The 19800-nt window shown below is 48.2% G+C and overlaps 2 protein-coding genes across 2 annotated transcripts in view; one reads left to right on the top strand and one right to left on the bottom strand.

The window, feature by feature from the left end:
• Positions 1-575: 575 nt before the first annotated feature.
• slc25a51b (solute carrier family 25 member 51b) lies at positions 576-5547 on the top strand. The gene is made up of 2 exons (XM_080525474.1): positions 576-629; positions 2568-5547. The coding sequence occupies exon 2, from the start codon at positions 2635-2637 to the stop codon at positions 3568-3570; it is 936 nt and encodes a 311-aa protein (XP_080381600.1). The 5' UTR covers positions 576-629; positions 2568-2634; the 3' UTR covers positions 3571-5547.
• Positions 5548-8782: 3235 nt separating this feature from the next.
• The window catches only part of frmpd1b (FERM and PDZ domain containing 1b), a gene marked incomplete at both ends in the record, with an annotated part of 14064 nt that continues 3046 nt past the window's right edge, over positions 8783-19800 (bottom strand). Inside the window, 12 exons of the mRNA XM_080527072.1 lie at positions 8783-11502; positions 11697-12749; positions 13094-13295; positions 13527-13709; positions 13881-13973; positions 14203-14329; positions 15271-15404; positions 16496-16615; positions 18675-18800; positions 19094-19189; positions 19373-19477; positions 19718-19763. Coding sequence (XP_080383198.1) covers positions 8783-11502; positions 11697-12749; positions 13094-13295; positions 13527-13709; positions 13881-13973; positions 14203-14329; positions 15271-15404; positions 16496-16615; positions 18675-18800; positions 19094-19189; positions 19373-19477; positions 19718-19763 — 5005 coding nt within the window. The remainder of the gene's footprint in view (positions 11503-11696; positions 12750-13093; positions 13296-13526; positions 13710-13880; positions 13974-14202; positions 14330-15270; positions 15405-16495; positions 16616-18674; positions 18801-19093; positions 19190-19372; positions 19478-19717; positions 19764-19800) is intronic.

Below are 19800 nucleotides of genomic sequence, written 5' to 3'. Positions count from 1 at the left end.
CAAGTATGATCTGGGGCGGCTGTGGCTCAGGAGGTAGAGTCGACGTCTAATGATCACAAGGTTGGCAGATCGGCGGTTCGAGCCCCGGCTGGCCACATGTCGAAGTGTCCTTGGGCAAGACACTGAACCCCAAATTGCTCCCAGTGAGCGGGACGGCGCCTTGCATGGCAGCTCGCCGCCATTGGTGTGTGAATGTGTGTGTGAATGGGTGAATGAGAGGCCTTTGTAAAGCGCTTTGTAATAAGGCGCTATATAAGTCAGTCCATTTACCATTTACCATTTATCTCTGTGCATGACATTATTATGCATCTGATATATTCTATCTTAGATGTTATGGAGATCATTCATGTTGCCACGCCAGACATCAAGGATTTAGGACCGTGCACTTCATCATACAGTGACAGAAGGGCATGTCCGCTATCTGCATCTCTATTGGCTGTGCCACTGTCACCTGCATCTCTATTGGCTGTGCCACTATCACCTGCATCTCTATTGGCTGTGCCGCTGTCACCTGCTCACCGATCTGCTAACGACAGACGGCGACTCTTTCCCGAACGACTCTTTCCCGTTCCGATAGCTATTCGGTTCTTCGTGGCTCCGAGGCACAAGCAAGCAAGCAAAGTTTGGAGGTAACGGCGAATAGAGTTTGACATACACGCTAAGGACGGTAGCTACTCCTGAAACGTGTCATTGTTGTGCTTTCTAATTATTATTATTTTTTGACGTTTCCCCCCCCATCAGCTGTTGGTCTTGAGCATGCCCTCTCTCGGCGTCCACTGCCAAACCAAACAGTCACCGGTCAGAAAGCAACTCGAAGCCAGTCTGGTTGTCTGGCTTTGATCGCTAACGTAATGCTAGCTTTAGCTTGACACTATCCAGTAATCCGTGTCATTGCTCTGGTCTACATTTTCAGCAATTGTTGATATTCAGTCGAAATTGATTTAGTAACGTTGCATTTGTGATAGCTTAATGTTATGTATGTTAGGGCCCCAATGACACTCGCAGTCAATGCTACACTTAGCTAGCTAGTAGCAGAGGTGGCTTCTAGTTAACAGTGCAGTGGCCTGCATGATACTGGCTAGCTAGCTCTTCCTGCTTCACGTTAGCTATGTAGGGATTTGAAGCTAGAATGGTTGGATTTCTTTGCACTGGCCGAAATCATGTTTAATTTTTTTATTGATAGGATAAAGATGGGATGTTTTGCTTGGCTAGGTAGATGTCACGAGCTTATTAGAAACTCCACAGAGAGACACCATTAGCTTGCTAACTTATTACTAGTAGGCTATAGCTCCTAAGGCGTTGCCAAATCTCATTTTGACACAGTCACTGTAGTGTACACAAGTGGCAAGCAGATTTGACACTAAAGTGTAATGAGTTTGAAATACCCTCATCATGTCATATAAGATGAACCACCTTGGCGTTATGTTAAGAAATGAACTAGGGACTCACTGGGTCATTTTGTGGCAGTGTGCAAGAGCGTGCTGTTACGACTGTCTGACCTCTAATGATCCTAGTAGAGTTCCACCATCGACAGAGAACTATATGATTGTACCATCGACAGAGAACTATATGATTCCACCATGGACAGAGAACTATATGATTGTACCATCGACAGAGAACTATATGATTGTACCATCGACAGAGAACTATATGATTGTACCATCGACAGAGAACTATATGATTGTACCATCGACAGAGAACTATATGATTGTACCATCGATAGAGAACTATATGATTCCACCATCGACAGAGAACTATATGATTGTACCATCGACAGAGAACTATATGATTGTACCATCGATAGAGAACTATATGATTGTACCATGGATAGAGAACTATATGATTCCACCATCGATAAAGAACTATATGATTGCACCACCACCTGCTCCTCCATCTATTTATATTTAGAAAACAGTTCAACTTGCTATATGTAAAGGCCCTTGGTGTAAAAGTCAGTTTCGACCTTGGGTTGCTATGAGATCAACATATTTTTTGTTGGTGCGTTTTTCATTCCAGGTTGGCACCCTACCCTGTATGCTTTAGTCAAGTTCTTGAGTGACAGCCTCTCTGTCAACTCTGACCCCCTGGCACATGAGACTCAGCAGTTATATAACAGCCTTATTTTTATCAGTGCGTTGGTAATGCTGGCAGGTTGAGTGTTTCTGGCCGGTTTCAGTGGAAGTAGAAACCTACCTGGTTTTGAATTATATCAGGAAAATGACAAAAGCTTTATAATGAGTGTCATCTACAGTGTTTAAATAATGAGATGAGATACCTGTTATCATAGCTGTAACCTGAATTATGGGAAAATGCTTTGCCAAATTACACAAGATCATTGTTGCATTTTCACCTTGGTTGTCACTTTGTTATGTAATCATTTGGCATAACTGCTGTCCTCTCCCAGTCCAGCACACCCAGCTTTCTGGCTACACCCTTCCTCCACAAAACCATTCTCAACAATGCACGTGGGTGTATCTGTAGACTGGAATACCAGTGAGCCATTTGTTACATTATAAGTAAGCGATATTGGCAATTATCAATCATATCTTGTTTTTCCTTACTTACAGGGTGAAAACCATACCAGAGGTTGTCTCCTGGTCGTGATGGCGTAGGTGTGGGTGCGTCTCACCTCCCATGGCTGTTTCTACCATGGAACCTGAGTCGGTCCGGACGCCACAGGCCCAGGGGGCATTGGGTAATGGCGGGGGCTCCCTGCTGCCAGCTGGGGGTCTGGCTGCGTTGCTGGGGTCTCGGGGGAAGCACTATGTGTGCGGTTCGGCCGCAGCCTTCACCAACATCGTGGTGACGTTCCCCATCCAAAAGGTTTTGTTCCGCCAGCAGCTCCACGGCGTGCGGGTGGGTGAGGCCGTCCGGCAGCTCCAGAGGGACGGCCTGAGGAACCTCTACCGAGGGCTGTTGCCGCCGCTGCTCCAGAAGACTACCACAGTGGCCATCATGTTCGGCCTGTACGAGGACTTCTCCCGGGTCTTACTGGATCAAGCCGGTGGGAGTGGCGCCCCGGAGCTGGTGACGCGGAGCTTCGCGGCGGCACTCGCGGGAACGGCCGAGGCCGCCCTCACGCCGTTTGAGCGTGTGCAGACTCTCCTGCAGGATCACCGGCACCACGGCCGCTTCCACAACACGGCCCACACCTTCCGGACGCTTCTGAGCGAGTACGGGCTGAGGGAGTGTTACCGGGGCCTGGTGCCGGTGCTGCTGAGGAACGGGCCCAGTAACGTGCTCTTCTTCGGGCTCCGTGGGCCCATCAAAGAGCAGCTCCCGGAAGCCACCAGCTGGGCAGGCCATCTGGTCAACGACTTTGTCTGCGGAGGGGTCCTCGGGGCGGGCCTGGGCATCATGTTCTACCCCCTGAACGTGGTGAAGTCGCGAGCGCAGTCGCAGGTGGGGGGCGCGTTCCGCCCCTGCAGCGAGGTGCTGCTAACAGTGTGGAGGGAGAGGGGGGGCAGTGTTGCCATGTTGTTCCGGGGGGCACAACTCAACTTTCACCGCTCGCTACTCTCCTGGGGTATCATCAATGCCACCTACGAGCTACTGCTTAAGGTTATATGACATTTGGGGGGCAGCAGGGGCCGGGGGAGTGGAGAAGGGATGCAGGTTTAAAAAATAATAAAAAATAGACGTGTTTTATGGGACGGGTATGATCACAAATGGTGTTCTTTCTGTTTGTTTAGTAACTGAAAGGTGGATGTTGCAGTACCGACAGGAGGGACCAGCGGTCAGTGTGAGATGACTTTCCTGCCATTGTGATGTGTTGGTCACAGTATTGAAATGGGAAGCACACACAGACAAAACTGATGTCAGGGTCCAATCAAAATGGCCACATTGTCACTTAGTAATTCAAGCCAGTTCTGCTGAGGAGAAATTCAGTCACTGAATTTTAAAAGGCCTCATGCAAAAGTGATTTGATATTTTCAATACATTTTCGACTTATTGAAATTGAATCACACATCTGTGTTGTAGGCACCTTTCCCGGTGTAGTACGCTGTGGTACAGGTGTCTAAAGTTGTTTTCATGGGGGTAAGTCTTTTTAGAGTGACCAAGAACGCCTCTATAAAACTTTTCATTGTATTGATTATTGATTGAATCGATCTGAACATTGATTATATCTGTTTGTCCAACCCGACCTAGGTCCTCAGGTGAACTCTGGTGTACTGATTGTTGGCCAACTGATTTCTCTATGTATTATCTTCATGCACTGATAATACCCTCTGCATTGTATCTGTAAGCAGGTGTTGGTCCTGTATTACTTGAAAGATGACTAGAAATTAACTATCAGTATACCCAGAGGCACAAGGGGAACTGGATTAGGGAAGTGCTATTTTTTGTAATCCGTTTCTGCATTCAGTCATGATTCACCAATGCCAATCAAAGCAAATGTTGACATTTTGTCAAACATCTTGTGTGTTAGCTTACTCCTGAAGTGCTGATTGTGGTGTGTCTTTAAAGTCCCCATCGGTTTGAGTGTTAAGAAAAATGTAATGCCCATAACCTGTCTCTTCCCTGGAGTAGATGACAACATGAAAGGAAACCATGAGATGTGGCCAAAAATAATAATATATATATATACACGCACACCAACAAATTAGGAAAATAAACATTTCCCCCTATCAATTTAGACTTTCACTCTCTGAAGCCCTTCATTTACACTAACACATCTCAGGCCTCCATATCTATCTCTCTCTCTCTACAGTTTCCTGCTGGCTCTCCTTGTTGACTGCTGCACGCTAGCTATCCTCTCTGCCCATAACCTCTGGTGACATAATGGGCCCAGATTTCAAGCTTGAGTAGAGGCAGTCTCCATGCAGATCCTCACCTCGGATCTGACAGGCCACATAGAGAAGGCATGCTTCTAGGGAGATGAGACGAGAGAGAGGCAGTGGTGAGAATGAGAGCGAGGAAAATGTAATGTTGATGAAAGAAAAAGATAGGGAATGAGATCAGACGAATGGACGGGTTAATGTAAAGTGTGGCATTATAAAGCAGCATTTGCCCCTGTGCTGTTTATTTGTGTTATCTTGTTCTAATGTGGAATTTAACTTACAATGTCAGTACAATCTTCCAGGTTTTTTTCTTTCTTTGAGGGAACAACTCTATTTTGTTGCAGGAGAAAAAGAGGAAATGATTAATTTCTAAATTAATTGCAGATCACCTGAATTAAACACAGATATCATGTTAACATTGCACTAATCAAGTGGCAAGATGTTGAAAGTGAAAATGTAAACATGTCCAATGACTGAAAGAGCATTATTTTTGTCCATCTGAGAATATGGTTGTAACAGTCTAAATGAAAGCAGTTCACTCATGATAGTACGTGACATTTTAATTTAATGATTTGAATTTGAAATGAATGATTTGGTAATAGTTTATATTTTTATAAGAAGACGCCTGTATGTTTTATAAAGGTGAATTGCTTCTTAAACTGCCTGTGTGAGTCATTATTTGGGTGAGTCATCATTACCATTGTATTCTCCATGGCAGTAACCCTCCATCTGAGAGACTCATTCTGCTGACTATGTTATTCCCCAAACATGCTCCAAAAATGTTGTATATCTACATGTGTTTATCTAAGCTTACAGGTAACTCTCTGAATACAATAAAGGGTGGGTCCTAAACACACTTATGTTATGGTTGTGGTTTCAGTGCCAATAATGTTCAACAGCTACGGTCCAGCTAAGTGTGCCCAGGCAGGCCAGTGGTGGACTAGTGGTGTCTGGTTTAGGAAATCAGACAGCGAGGATAATGATCAGATTAAGGGCAGTCTGACATGGGACTTTAGATCAGAGGGAGATGAATTGTGGTTGACAGTAAGCTTCCGAGTGCAGTTCAAATGGGTGCTTTGCTAAATATTCATGAAATTCCTGTTACTTAAAGGACCCTTCTAATCACATTGAGAATGATAGATAAGAGTGGTAATGAGAAACCTACTGGGTGTTCCAGTGTAGACTTTCCACCATGTGGCTTTCTCCTATCTAGTCCTTTTAGGGAAGTAATGACTATGGAAGTGATGAGCGGAGGATGGACTGAAGCCCAGTATTTGGAAAAGCCCCACACACTGAGCTACTCTTCAAATAATGTACTCCTGGGTTCACCGTCTGGTCAAAATCCCTGTTCTCAAATCACAGTGAAAACTAAGAACGAAGCTTTTAAACCACCACTGATGCATGCAGCCAAGTCCAAACAGTCCAAACAGGTCCTAACAAGTCCAAACAGCCAAAACATGAGGTCACACTACATTATATTTATTTCCAAACAATACTTTTATTGATATCAATGTCATTCATGATTGGCATAGAAAAGTAATGCATCTATTGTCCCTCCATGTATTTTCAAGGCTTCAGGGAAGTCTATTGATCATACACGCCATTTCTTGTTGTTTATTCTGCTGCATTTACAATCTAGTGAGGAATGTCTCCCAGTCATCAGTGCAGAGTGGACAGTGCATGAACATTATACAGAATGTTTAGATCAGAACTGTTACATTTTACAACCTCCTGTCTAGACAGAGGTGAGTGTGTGTGTGTGTGTGTGTGTGTGGTCTTGTTCTGTGGCCATCATGCTACAACAGTCAACATCATGACAATAGGAAGAATGCTTATGGGAGGGTCACAAGCAACACTTGTAAAATTGGCTTCAGCCAGAGATATTACAACCTGGCCCTAGTCCTCCTCCACAGCTCCATACTACCATTCTTGTCTGAGTTAATGGACAACTGGCATCACCATGACATCATCATCCCATTGTTGGCACGTTGGGTTAAGTCCCTCCAGATCTAATGGATTTAACTAATTAAGGTAATGAGATGGTATTAAACCAAGTGGATGAGCCTATTAGTGAATAAGCCAAGACATCGAGATCAGGGGAGGCAGGTGTAGGTAGAAATCGGAGGACGGGCTCATTCTAATGCATGTAATGGAATGAGGAATGGTATCAAACATTCCTCATTCCATTCCATGCACTACAATGGGCCTGTCCTCTAATTTCTATCTTCTCCAGCCTCCACTGATCGAGACAGCCGGACAATCACTGAATCTGCCCAAAGGAAAAAGTCTATGTAAGAATATGTTTGAATTTGATGCTACATTATATTTCTGTGCTGAGCTTAAACACAAGTGAAATGACAGTTACAACAAAATATCAGTTTCCCATCAAACTGTTAAATGTCTAAAATGTAAATGTAAACAAAAGACAAAACACTATTTTATTTAATCAATACTCTGATTGCATGTTTGCGCATAGAGCATGTGTGACCATTGAGTTGTGTGAACAGTATTGAGTCACAACGCAGCTCTGCATCTACCTACAACACAGTAGGCTTGATGTTGAGATGTGTTGTATTCAATGGCATGAAACGCTGCAGAACATTGCAATCCTGAACGCAATCGTAATCCAACTCTAGCTGACCGTAGGCCCCTCATTTCCAGGGGAAAGCCTTCGATATTTTCCAGTAACTATGACCATAAAACATATGCAGTTATTGTTAATTTTAATGTTAACACAACATAACTAGATAATGATATGTGGGAGAAGTGGTTATGTTTGCATAGCCATAAACTAAGTTTCAGGTAGAATCAATCAAACAAACACACAAACATAGATATACATGTATATCTACAGCTCTGACACAAACATCATCAGTCAGTCAGTCAGCCGTCAGAATAAATCATGGGTAAGTAACAGTAACAGAATAGTAGTAAAACCGTGGCTCAGTGTCACATGACTTTGGATAGTTGCTACATCTATTTTAACAGTCAGCCTCAAAAACGTTGTACAAAATAACAGATGACTTCCTTTTCCCTACAGCCCCCACCCACGCAACCCACCCCAGAAAAATATATGTATCCTTTGGATTGAGAGTTGCCGTACTGTATATTACTGCATAAGCATTTGGGTTATTACAGGGTTTTCTCATTTCAAGCATTCATACACAATTAGTCAGTCAGAAGCCGGGAACAAAACACAAATAAATAGGTTTACGTTTACACGTAAGGTAACGTTAAGTTATAACGTAAAGGTTATTTTCTTTTCTTAATGATGCAAGCTATAACTTTCATTTCCCGGTCAAAAGTGTTTCACCATCCCTTGTTTGTATACTGAGGGGGTGTTCTTCCAAATGTAACACTGTGTTTTGTTGCCACAAAGAAAATGAAAGGTACAGATTGCAACTTTAACTGGATCCATGGAATCATTAAAGTAGCAAAAGATCAAATAATACTGTCTCAGCCAACAGCAGTCAAGAGGGAGGGAGATAGAAAACCACACATGACAAAAACAAAAACCCAGTGACAACCATAAGGTCTTCCACCAGAGCATGGTGCAAACATCGTAAAAATAAATACATAAATACATACATAGGTAATTCATACATACATATAATAAAATAAGATAGTTATAAGATAGTTATAAAATACCTATGTACAGATGCATAGTCCTGGTGAGTCCATCAGGAGGCCTAGCAATGGCAGTCAATATGAGTGGAAGTTCTCCTCTTCATTTAGGGGTGTTTTGGTGTGTGTGTGTTTGTGTGTGTGTGTGTGTGTGTCTGTGTGTCTGTGTGTCTGTGTGATCTGTATCTGTATAAGTGTGCTGTGGTGTGCATGGCACTTACTGTACAAGCGTGAATGTAGGGGTACACACCAGATCCCTCTGTGCTAAAGAATCACATCAACAGCCCTTTCTTCATCCTCCTCCCGTCTATAAACATGTCCTCCCCCTTACTGTATCTCACCAAGTCTAGGTGAGCAGGGGAATAAAAGTTGAGAGGTCAAAAGTTGAGAGGTACATGACCCGGTGGCTCCGAGGAGTCTGGCGAGCGCGTCCGAAACAGCTGCGTGAGCGCGAAGACGGAAGAGATGAGCACTGTGCAGCGTTTGGCTAACATCCTCACTCCCTCCCCCTCTCCTTGCCCCTGTCCAGTCCCACCCCCACCCCCGGGCCCGACCCCGGCTCCAGCTGTCTCCACAGCCCCAACAAACTCCCGGTACAGCGACACAATCTCTTTCAGCTTCTCCAGGGCCTCCTCCTGGGTGTCATCGTCGTCTTTACAGAGGGGGCCCCTGTTTCGGCACAAGTCACAGCCGGGGCAGGGGTGCAGGGGGGGGCAGGGGTGTGTCCGCAGGCAGGCGGCGGAGAGCTGCACGAGGGCGCTGAAGCTGTTGGATAAGGAACGCAGCGCCTCGTCGGGAGCCCAGCCTACACGGGTGGCGCGCTGGCACCCCGACGCCAGGCGCCTGGCCTCCGCCTGGAGTAACCCCCGCTCCGCCTCCGTCAGGAGCACGGGACCCGCCCCTCCGCAGACCCGCCCCTCCTCCTCCTCTCGGCCCCCGCGTTGACTCAAAGGGTCGTGTCCCTTCTCTTCTCCATTGTCCTTTTTTGATTGGTTGGAGTCTCTGTCCCCCTCTCTGCCGATATCTGTTTTGGTGGGCTCTGATGAGGATGATGATGGTGGTGGTGGTCCAGCTTCGCTCCTCACCAGGACCAGTAAGAGCTGGTCAATGTCCTGACGCAGGGAGGCGAAGCCCCCCTTCAGACCCCCGTAGCGCTTGTTGGTCAGGGAGAGCAGGGAGCCCCCGATGGGGGGAGTGGGGGAGACAGGGCGGGTGAGGAGGGGGCTGAGCTCTGAGGAGGCGGTGGAGAGGCCGGAGAGGGGCCGGGGGGTGTCCCTCAGCAGGGACAGGATGTTGGGGGAGGGAGAGGAGGAGGTTGGGGAGGGGACGGGAGTGGGCCGGGCAGGCTTGGGCCGCGTGCGGCGGGAGAACTCGTAGATGGTGAGCTCCTCGTCGAAGCCGCAGCCGTCCTCGGCGTCGCCGCTGAAGCAGTTGGCGTAGACGGTGCGGCAGCCGCAGGCCTCCTGGTGGGGCTGGGGAGGGGTGTGTTCCAGAGAGGAGCACGGGGAGTCCCCCTCCGGGGGCAAGCTACAGACGCCCCCCAACCCTACCGCTGAGTGGGGCCGGGACTGGGGCTGCTCCGACTTGCAGGACCCTAAATGCCCGTAGGGATCAGAGACGCTGCAGCCGTGGGACCCGTTTTCTCTTGGGGACAGGTTGGAGTGTGACCCGTTGGCGCCATTGGGCCCCTTCATACGTGAGGTCACATCCTGGGCCTCTTTTATGGTTGCTATGACGACTGCAGCGCCGTCCTCCAATACATTACCTTTCCCTTTGTTCCCCCTGGACTCCGCAGCCTCTGCCTCCTTAGTGGGGGCCTTGCCCGCCTCAGAGGTTCCACTGGCCACTGACAGACCGGACCCAAAGCCGGACGTGTCTCCATTGATGGAGCTGGTGGAGGGGTAGTCCAGAGTGCCCAGGATCTCTTGGGAGCGGGTCATGTACCAGGGCAGAGCCTGGATTCTCCCGCGCAGGGCAGAGGTGGGCAGACGACCCCCCAGGCTGGAGGAGCTGACTCTCAGGTCTGACCCCGACCCAGACTTGCCCTCTGGGCCTCCCGCTACCCCTTTAGAGGACGTGGAGGTCAGGGAGGTGGTGAGGCAAACTGGGGCGTCTGTGTTTTTGGGCGACAGGTTCTCGTGACTCAGAGAGACCCTCCTCCCTGCCTGGACGCTCCCGTTCCGACTGCCCCAGGGGTGGAGACCATTCGGGGGAGACACCCCCTCTTTCGGGACCCTCTTGGCAGTGCCCAAGGCATCTTTAGGTGACACAGGGGTGCTGCTGGGGACTGATAAAGGGTAGAAAGGGGAGGTGGGTTTTGGCAAGACGGGGGGAGGGGTGGCTAGGCCTAACTTAGTCTCCGCTCCTGTAGTGGAGCATGAAATGGGGGGCAAGCTTGGTTTCTTTTTCGGGGGTTTCACCACACCCCCATTTATGCCCCCCAGGACCTCCTCCTTGGACAAGGAAACCCTGTTTGTTTTTGTGTCACCCTTGGGTGTTAGCTTGTCAGCAGTCACGTGAACACTGTCTCTAGGAAGCACATGGTGAGATCCATTCTCCTGTTTAGGCCCGTTTTCTTGTCTGGGCCCGTTCTCCCGACTCTGTGGGGTGTTTGGGGGTTGTTGGCTGCGCCGTACAGCCGTGATGAGGGGGGAGGACAGAGGAGGCCCCCCCGCCCCTGAGGTGACAGATTTGAACTCCATGGTGTCTGGCTCCATCTCCAGGAGCTCCGAGGACAGACGGCCTGCGTGCCCACCTGAAGCATCCCCGTTGCAGTGGGCATACGGACCCCCACGCTGGGGAGATCTGGGGGGGATGATCTGAGGTTTGGGGGCCAGTTGGGGTTTGGGCGCCAGCGGTGGAGGTTTCGCCTTAGCTTCCAATCTCTGAGAGACTGGCTGGGAGTTGGGGTACAGGTTCGAAAGGGCCTGTGGGGCTGATTGGCTCGTTGGCTCTTTCTTGTCTTCCAAGGGGGGATGTCTCTTGATCACAGGGGGGGAGGGAGACTCCATCTCTGGCACGGATGGCAATCCATTAGCAGTCCATGTGCCACTCAAGCGGTTTGTGTGTCTCCTATCAGCGCCATCAGAACTATGTTCTGTGAGAGAAAGAGAAACACAGAGAAACACAGATAGGAGGAGAAAGAGAAAGAAAGAAAGCGAGAAAGAAAGAAAGAAAGAAAAACATAAAAAAAGAGGGGGTTAAAGGAGTGACAACAATCATTTCAAAACCTTATCTTATCTTATTTCAACAGCTAAAAAGGGCAGAAAACAGTCCTTGCAAAAAACCCACCTGGAACATCTGGAACTGGAGGAGTGAACCGCTCCTGTGCATCAAAGAACTCATCCTCTGATTCTGAAGCACTCTCCCTAACAGTGAGAGGTGGTCTGATGTTGGGGGACGGCGTTAGGAAAAGCCCCTCCTCCTCCATGGAGTAACGTGCGGGGTTAGGAGCCCCTCTCTTTTCACAGGAGGTGTGGCTGGGGATTCTGGGGACTCGGAGATTCGGCCCGCTGCAGTTGGGCAATGGAGTGCTGTCGACGAGGCGTAAGTCCATCAGACTGGGTATCTTCGAAATGCGCCGGAGCTCTTCCTCCTCTTCCTCCTCGTCCTCCTCTTCCTCCTCCCTCTCCTCCTCATCACTGGTGGCCTCTGGCGGGCTGGGGAGGAAGTCCGCCTGGGAGAGCTCAGCGAAGCACAGGCAGGAGTTGTCATTGCTGCGGTAACTTAGGTTGGTGGGCCGCACGGGGGCCAGTGCCTGGTTGCTGGCTGTGGTGGCCTCCCTCTGGCACGGTGGAGACGATGGAGTCACCTCCAGGAGGTACGGGTGGTGCACGTCCAGGGTCGGGTGGACCTCGACTGGGTGCAGTGAGCGCAGGCCCTGGCTCTCGTCCCGGAGAGCGTCCAGGCGAGATGAGGCTTTGGCTGGGTCCCCTCTGGCTGCGACGTTGCTCTCCTCCAGGGCAGCGCTGAGAGAGCCGCTGGAGAGACTGGAGAAGCTGCTGTTGACCCGTGGGTCGGAGTGGTACCAGTTTGTGTCCAATGTCACTTCTTGTTCCCCTACGCTGGCTTTAGGTCGACTTCCTACTCCTACCTGGTTTCTTTCCTCTTCTCCCTCGTTCTCTCCCTCCTCTGCGGTCACAATTATCCTCACTTCCTGTTTCTCTACTTTCTCAGCTCTCTCTTTCCCTCGTTCCTCTCCTCTCCCGTGCTCCTGTTCTCTCCGACGCCCCTCCCTCTCTTTGCTGGCTGGTGCTGGGCGTTTGCGGACGCTGTGCGGTGGCTCCGCGGGGTAGTCCTCATCTGAGGTGTCGTCGGAGTCACTACAGCAGCGGGACACGTAGCCTAGGGGTTTAAAAACAACACACACGTGCGCACACACACAGCCACACACATGCACGCACGCATGCATGCACACACACACACCAGCAAGGTTTTTAAGGATTTCAGTGAATCACCTACTAAGCAATGAAAGTCATGAAATGAATGACTGGATGGGAGAAAAACAAACAGGGTTTCCTTGCCAGAGGGGGAGGTGCCAGGGGACATACATGAGTGAATGATTTGTATCTCTATCCATACTGGCTGATATCCCAATAATACATGATATCCACGATATCATTGTATCAGTGACTATAAATAGTATATCAATGACCAAAAGTGTGTTATAGTTTGACATTTTTGCTCACTTGTCAGCGATTCATAGCAAACTCCCTCTATTACGGCGAACTTCCCACACACACCTTCCTCTGTGGGGATCCTATGCACCCTGACTTTGGGGCGCCCCAGTCGGAAGACGTTGACGTTGGGGTCCACCAGGAGCTTGCAATAGCCCCCCAAAAGACACGCCAGGTCTTTGGCTGCCAGTGAGTCCATCAGTAAGGCAAATGGCTGGAGAGAGAGAGAGAGAACAGGGGAGAGAGGAAGAGAGAGGTGGGGTAGAGGAGAGGCAAGAAGGATAGAAGGAGGAAAAGAGGAAGTAAAAAACTGTTAGTGTGTGTGTTTGTGTGTGTGTGTGTGTGTGTGTGTGTGTGTGTGTGTCTGTGTCTGTGTCTGTGTCTGTGTCTGTCTGTCTGTGTCTGTGTATCTGTCCGTGTGTCTCTCCACTACCGAGGCTCCTACCTTGATGTCGTGCAGTGAGATGCGTAGCAGGCTGACTCTGTCGGACTCAGAGAGCAGCTCCACCCTGCTGATGCTGCTGAACTCCACCAGGGTGGACACCATGTTGAGCTTGTGGTTAACCACCTGACTCAGCCCGTAGCGAGCCCCCACCAACAGACTCACCAATGCCTCCCTGTCCTGCAGCTGGGGGGGGGGGGGGGGAGAGGAGGGGGGGGGGGGGGATATGAGGCCACAATGGGCAGGGCAAAACATGTAGTCTGACAGCAGGTTTCTAAGATGGTGAAGAGAATTATTATATGAGAAGAAAATATGATATGCTTTGTTTGTTCTTTAAGACACACACCCAGGACTTACCATCATGGTGGCTGTGTAGGAACGCCCCCCGTAGGATATGAGCTCTCCCAGCTGGGTAAGGTAGGCCAGCCGAGCCTGAGTGGAAGAGATCACCTAGGAGAGAGAGGGGGGAGAACAAGAGAGTGAGAGAGACACAGAGAGAGGGAGAGAGAGAGAGAGAGCAGAACAACAGCAACAACAACAACTTCAAGACTGTGAGCTGCACACCCAAAGTAAATCTACAGTGTTTTCTACGAGACAGGCTCTCACACACAATCACACTCTCTCAGTTTTGTCTTTTTCTTTCTTTCTCACTCTCTCTCTTTCCTAATTCCCATGTCACCTTCTGCCGGGGCTCCAGCAGCGCCTGGATCTTCTTCAGGTGGTGGCTGACGGCCTTCCTCAGGTCCTTCTCCCTCATGTTGCTGAGCAGCGTAGGAGAGATGAAGCTGTCCAGACCAAACTCCTTCCTGTTACAGTCACCACAGGGAACAACCATATCCAATCAATCAAATGCATTGGTGTGTGTGTGTGTGTGTGTGTGTGTGTGTTGTTTGTGTGCATGCATATGTGCGTGTGTGTGTGTGTGTGTGTGTGTGTTGTGTGTGTGTGTGTGTGTGTGTGTGTGTGTGTGCATGTGCATGCATGTGTGCGTGTGTGTGTGTGTGTGTGTGTGTTGGATGTGCATATGGCCTATTACCATTCTTATTTAGGTTGTTGCCAAGCAACAATTGATCAAAGCAATTGAACTGTTGCGTAATGCGATAAGTGTCCATTCCATCAAAGGAACGCCTGTGGTATGATTGTGCTTTCATTAGCCCACCGACATTGGTTAGATATAGTCGGCCCTTGACCTCTGCTGTAACATGAATGCCTTGATTACCTTGGAGTTCCCACAGCACGCTGTGCGCAAAGGCTAAGCACACAGACACAATAATAATATTATTCATCATTGTCATGTGCATGGGTTGGTATGTCAACTGAAGAGATTTGCCTAACTTAGTTTAGCATCATGATGAGTTAAGCTTTTACCAGGCCAAGCATCTTTTCAATTGCACTTTAATCATACTGCACAGAAAAAGTTCAGGCCCGACAATGGGAAAACTAATCTGGCTGCCAGTTTATTGTCGCCGCAGCAGAGGTAGACAGTATGGACAGGCTGCTCTGTCTTATGAAAGAAAGACATATTGACAAACTGCCTCATCTCAATAATTTCCTGGATTCACGTTTCGCTATAGATTTTTGGGTGTCGGTGTGTGTGCGTGTGTGCGTGCGTGTATGTGTGTGTGCGTCCGTGTGTGCGTGCGAATGTGTGTGTCTGATGTGTGTGTGTGTCTGTGTGTGTGTGTGTGCGTGTGCGTGTGTGCGCGCGTGCGTGTAGACTGTAGAGAGAGTGGAGAGAGATACTCACGTGATGCTCTTAATGGAGGTTCTGGTCTGCCCGCAGCTGTCCAGTCTCTCATGCATGTGCAGTGCAGCCAGGCGCAGTGCAGTGTTGCACTTCATCTCCACTGCAAACCGCTCCTGCAGCACATCCCCAACACTCTGACACACACACACACACACACACACACACGCACACACATACACACACACACACACACACACACACACACGCACACGCACACGCACACACGCACACACACACAGTATAATATACACACAAACAAGTTGCACATATTCCTTCCTCTAGAATAAATCATACTGGCATATCTTTGGCAATCCCGTTGCATCATTCCCAGCTGTATTCATTTACAAGGACATGTGAAAAACATGATCGTCTGAAGCTTGATTTCCTTGTCAGGCACAATAGGGGCATGGAAATAGCCTCAGAAATGCAAAGGCTGCATATAAGGCAAGCTTCATCACCACACCTTAGAAACTATTTGAATAGATCCGGTGAATATGCACAGGTATGGTATGTGACAGCAGCTGGTGAAAGCAGGAACAACCGACCAAATGTTCAGACCTTTATTCAGAAAAATATAAATAAATGTCAACGTTGTTGAAAATCAATGACACACTCGCTAGTCAAGCCAAGATATTGCAATGCAATGGATTCGGTGAGTAATCCCCACTACTACCTAGTTAGTGTAGAGTACCGGTAGTGGGATTACTTTAATCCATTGCATTGCAATGTTTCGGCTTGACTAGCGAGTGTGTCATTGATTTTCAACAACGTTGACATTTATTAGGCTAGGCGTTTTACTTCAGTAAGTACAGGTGGAATACGCTTTAAAGCCGTCAGGGTATAGCATTATATACTGTAGGTGTGGACATGCAGGGTTCTCCCCAAGAGTGGCACTGCGTCACCCTGTGAACTTGGTGGCGCCACCATGTAAACATTTCAAGGCAAATTATATATTAAGTATATAAGTACATTATCTTTCATTACAACATTACATCTTTATCTTTATCTTTATGTAATGAGTAACTACTGTATTTTTGATCGCCAACAACATCACCAAACTAAAGAGAAAGTGAAAGTGATGATCTTAGCATTTTAGCAGTACTTTTGACCTAAATAAATGAGTTGGGTTTTGACAATGCAGTCTAGTACTACGCTGTTCAAAATCCCTACGGAGAACCCTGATATGCACATCTGAAGGTACGTATATATATACACATCTACACACCTGGAGGAAGAGATACTCAAAGGCTGAAGGGTCGTCCTGCAGCAGGTCCAGAGGGTCTCGAGGGATGAAGCACACCCTGAACAGACATCTGTAGTCATGGGAGTCTTTCTTCTGCACCACCTGATGTCATTCACACACACACACACACACACACACACACACACACACAAACACACACACATTTACCTTGAGGATACCTTGAGGGTAGACCAGACAACATCCCTGCCGAGGAAGGGCCAACAGATTGGAAAGAAGGCTACTTGGTCAAAATACCTAAGAAAGGAGACCTCAGCCAATGCCACAACTACAGAGGAATCATGCTTTTATCAGTGCCAGGAAAAATCTTCAACAGAATCCTCCTCGAGCGAATAAAGAAAGTGGTGGATCCGCAGCTAAGAGACCAGCAGGCAGGCTTCCGACCCAATAGATCATGTGTAGACCAGATTGCAACCCTCCGAATCATAGTTGAGCAATCATTGGAATGGAACTCTCCATTATACATCAACTTTGTAGACTACGAGAAGGCATTTGACAGTCTCCACAGAAACACCCTCTGGAAATTGCTTCGACACTACGGCATACCAGAAAAGCTTGTCAACATCATGAGGCACTCCTATGAAGGAATGACCTGCAGAGTCATACACAGCGGGCAGCTCACACGAAGCTTCCAAGTGAAGACCGGAGTAAGGCAAGGCGGTATACTGTCCCCCTTCCTCTTCCTCCTGGCCATCGACTGGATATTGAAGACCACAACGACACAGAGGAGAAACGGGATCCAGTGGACACTCACAACACAACTGGACGACCTAGACTTCGCAGACGACCTTGCCCTACTATCCCACAGTCGACAACAGAGGCAGACACCTCAACACAACTAGGCCTCAACATCCACCAAGCAAAGACCAAAATACTAAAGATCAACACAAACAACAAAGACCCAGTAAACCTGGAGGGAACAGCACTCGAGGAAGTAGAATCCTTCACCTACCTAGGTAGCATCATAGACAAGAAGGGTGGCACGGAGGCAGATGTCAGAGCAAGAATCAGCAAGGCAAGGGCCTCATACATCCAACTAAAGAACATCTGGAGCTCCAAGGTAATCAGTCAGCGGACAAAGATCAGACTCTTCAAATCCAACATCAAGCCAGTACTCCTATACGGATCAGAGACGTGGAGGACAACCAAGATCACAATGACTAGAGTGCAGTCATTCATCAACAGATGCCTGAGGCGGATCCTGAACATCCACTGACCAGATACCATCAGTAACAACGATCTCTGGCAGAGAACGGGCGAACAACCAGTGGAAGAACAAATCAAGAGAAGAAGGTGGGGATGGATCGGCCACACACTACGCAAACCAAACACCAGCACCACCAGACAGGCCCTTAGATGGAACCCCCAAGGCAAAAGGAAGAGAGGCCGGCCCAAGAACACCTGGCGCAGGGACTTGGAGACAGACATCACACAGAGTGGACTAACATGGAAACAGCTGGAAAGCAAAGCACAGGACAGAGGACCCTGGCGAACTGTTGTCGACGGCCTATGCTCCTCCAAAAGGAGCGATAGGCGTAAGTAAGTAAGTAATACCTTGAGGGTAGATATATCTATATCTATCTCTATATATATATGATATATATATATATATATACCTAAACTATACACACAATACATTATCTAGTAAACTCGTCTCTCTCATCTACTGTATGAGGGTACCAGGGATAAAATGTTAATATTATTACTATTCTGTGTGTGTGTGTGTGTGTGTGTGTGTGAGTGTGTGTGTGTGTGTGTGTGTGTGTGCATGTGTGCGTGCATGTGTGCGTGCATGTGTGCGTGCATGCGTACGTGCGTGGATGCGTGAGAGAGACAGCGAGACAGAGAGAGATAGAGAGAGACAGAGAGAGAGAGTGAGTGTGTGTGTGTGTGTGTGTGTGTGTGTGTGTGTGTGTGGCTGTGTCTGTGTGTGTGTGGCTGTGTCTGTGTATATGTGTGTATGTGTGTGTCTGTGGATGTGTGTGTGTATATATGTGTGTGTGTGTGTGTGTGTGTGTGTGTGTGTGTGTCTGTGTCTGTGTATATGTGTGTATGTGTGTGTCTGTGGATGTGTGTGTGTATATGTGTGTGTGTATATGTGTCTGTGTGTGTGTGTGTGTGTCTGTGTGTGTGTTATCCTTACCTTCTGAATAAGCTCGTCTTCATGCAGCAGCAGCAGCTTGGTGATGCTGTACTGCTGCTCCAGGGCCAGGGCGAAGTACTCGATGCAGCGGATAGACAACTTGTCCTTTAGCGTCAGAACGATGTCCTGGATAGAACGACACATCAACCCCACATCCCCTTCAACGCACACCTTCATCAAACACCCTTTCAATTCAAACCCAGTCATGACGTGCATATGACGTATACACATGAAGTGTATATCAACACTGAGACGGGTGCTACACATCGGTAGAGAATGAGGTGAGTTCTCCTTCCGGTGTGAAGTCCTTAGAGCCCTCAGGAATAGCACACTACGGTATCAATTCTATCTGTGACACTTGAGTTGAGTGGACACCAGTGATGGTTGTAACTGAAGCGAGCGGAGTGTGTCCCCAGTACCTTGACGGTGGTGTTGTTGTCGAACTTGAAGGCCTTGGTCTGTCCATTCTCCAGGTAGACCTTCAGCACGTTGGGCAGGAAGAGGAGTGAGTTTCCCTGCAGGTGAACGAGAGGACATATACACTTATAATGTGGCAGAGAAGAATGGAGTAAGAAAAGGAGAATAAAGGGGTAAAGAGAAGGCGAATTGTCTGTGTTTCCTTTTCTCGAAAAGAATTCATTCGGAATCGAAAAAAGCCCCTTTTTTTTTTTATGAAATCGTGAATGGGAGACCCTGACCTGAGTGTGACCGTTGACGACCACTTCCTCTGCGAAGCGCACTTTGATCGGGTTTCTCCTCAGACGGGCTCTCTTCTCCGCAGACATGATGGAAGACTTAGGACCCTGAGAGACAGGTGCACACATCATTATATGAGCCTCAAAACACACACACACACACACACACACATGCAGATGCAACACGCACACGCACTGACAATCAAATGCTAACAGAGACAATCCTGCTGACAAACACACACACATTAAACACACACTCATTGCACACTCATTTCATTGAGCAAGAATGTAATAACAATTGATGACTCATTTAGTTAGTGAATGAATGGATGCATTTACTGCACTCACTGTCATGTGCCGGAGGATCGTCATGGTGACAGAATCCTCCAGATCCCTGGGAAGAAAAGGCAGAGATGAACGTTTCAGTTCAA

The sequence above is a fragment of the Nansenia antarctica genome, assembly GCF_963989245.1.
Source record: "Nansenia antarctica genome assembly, chromosome: 3".
In the NCBI taxonomy this organism is placed as follows: Eukaryota; Metazoa; Chordata; class Actinopteri; order Argentiniformes; family Microstomatidae; genus Nansenia; species Nansenia antarctica.
Note: the sequence above shows the minus strand (reverse complement) of the source record. Positions and strands in the feature narration are given on the sequence as shown.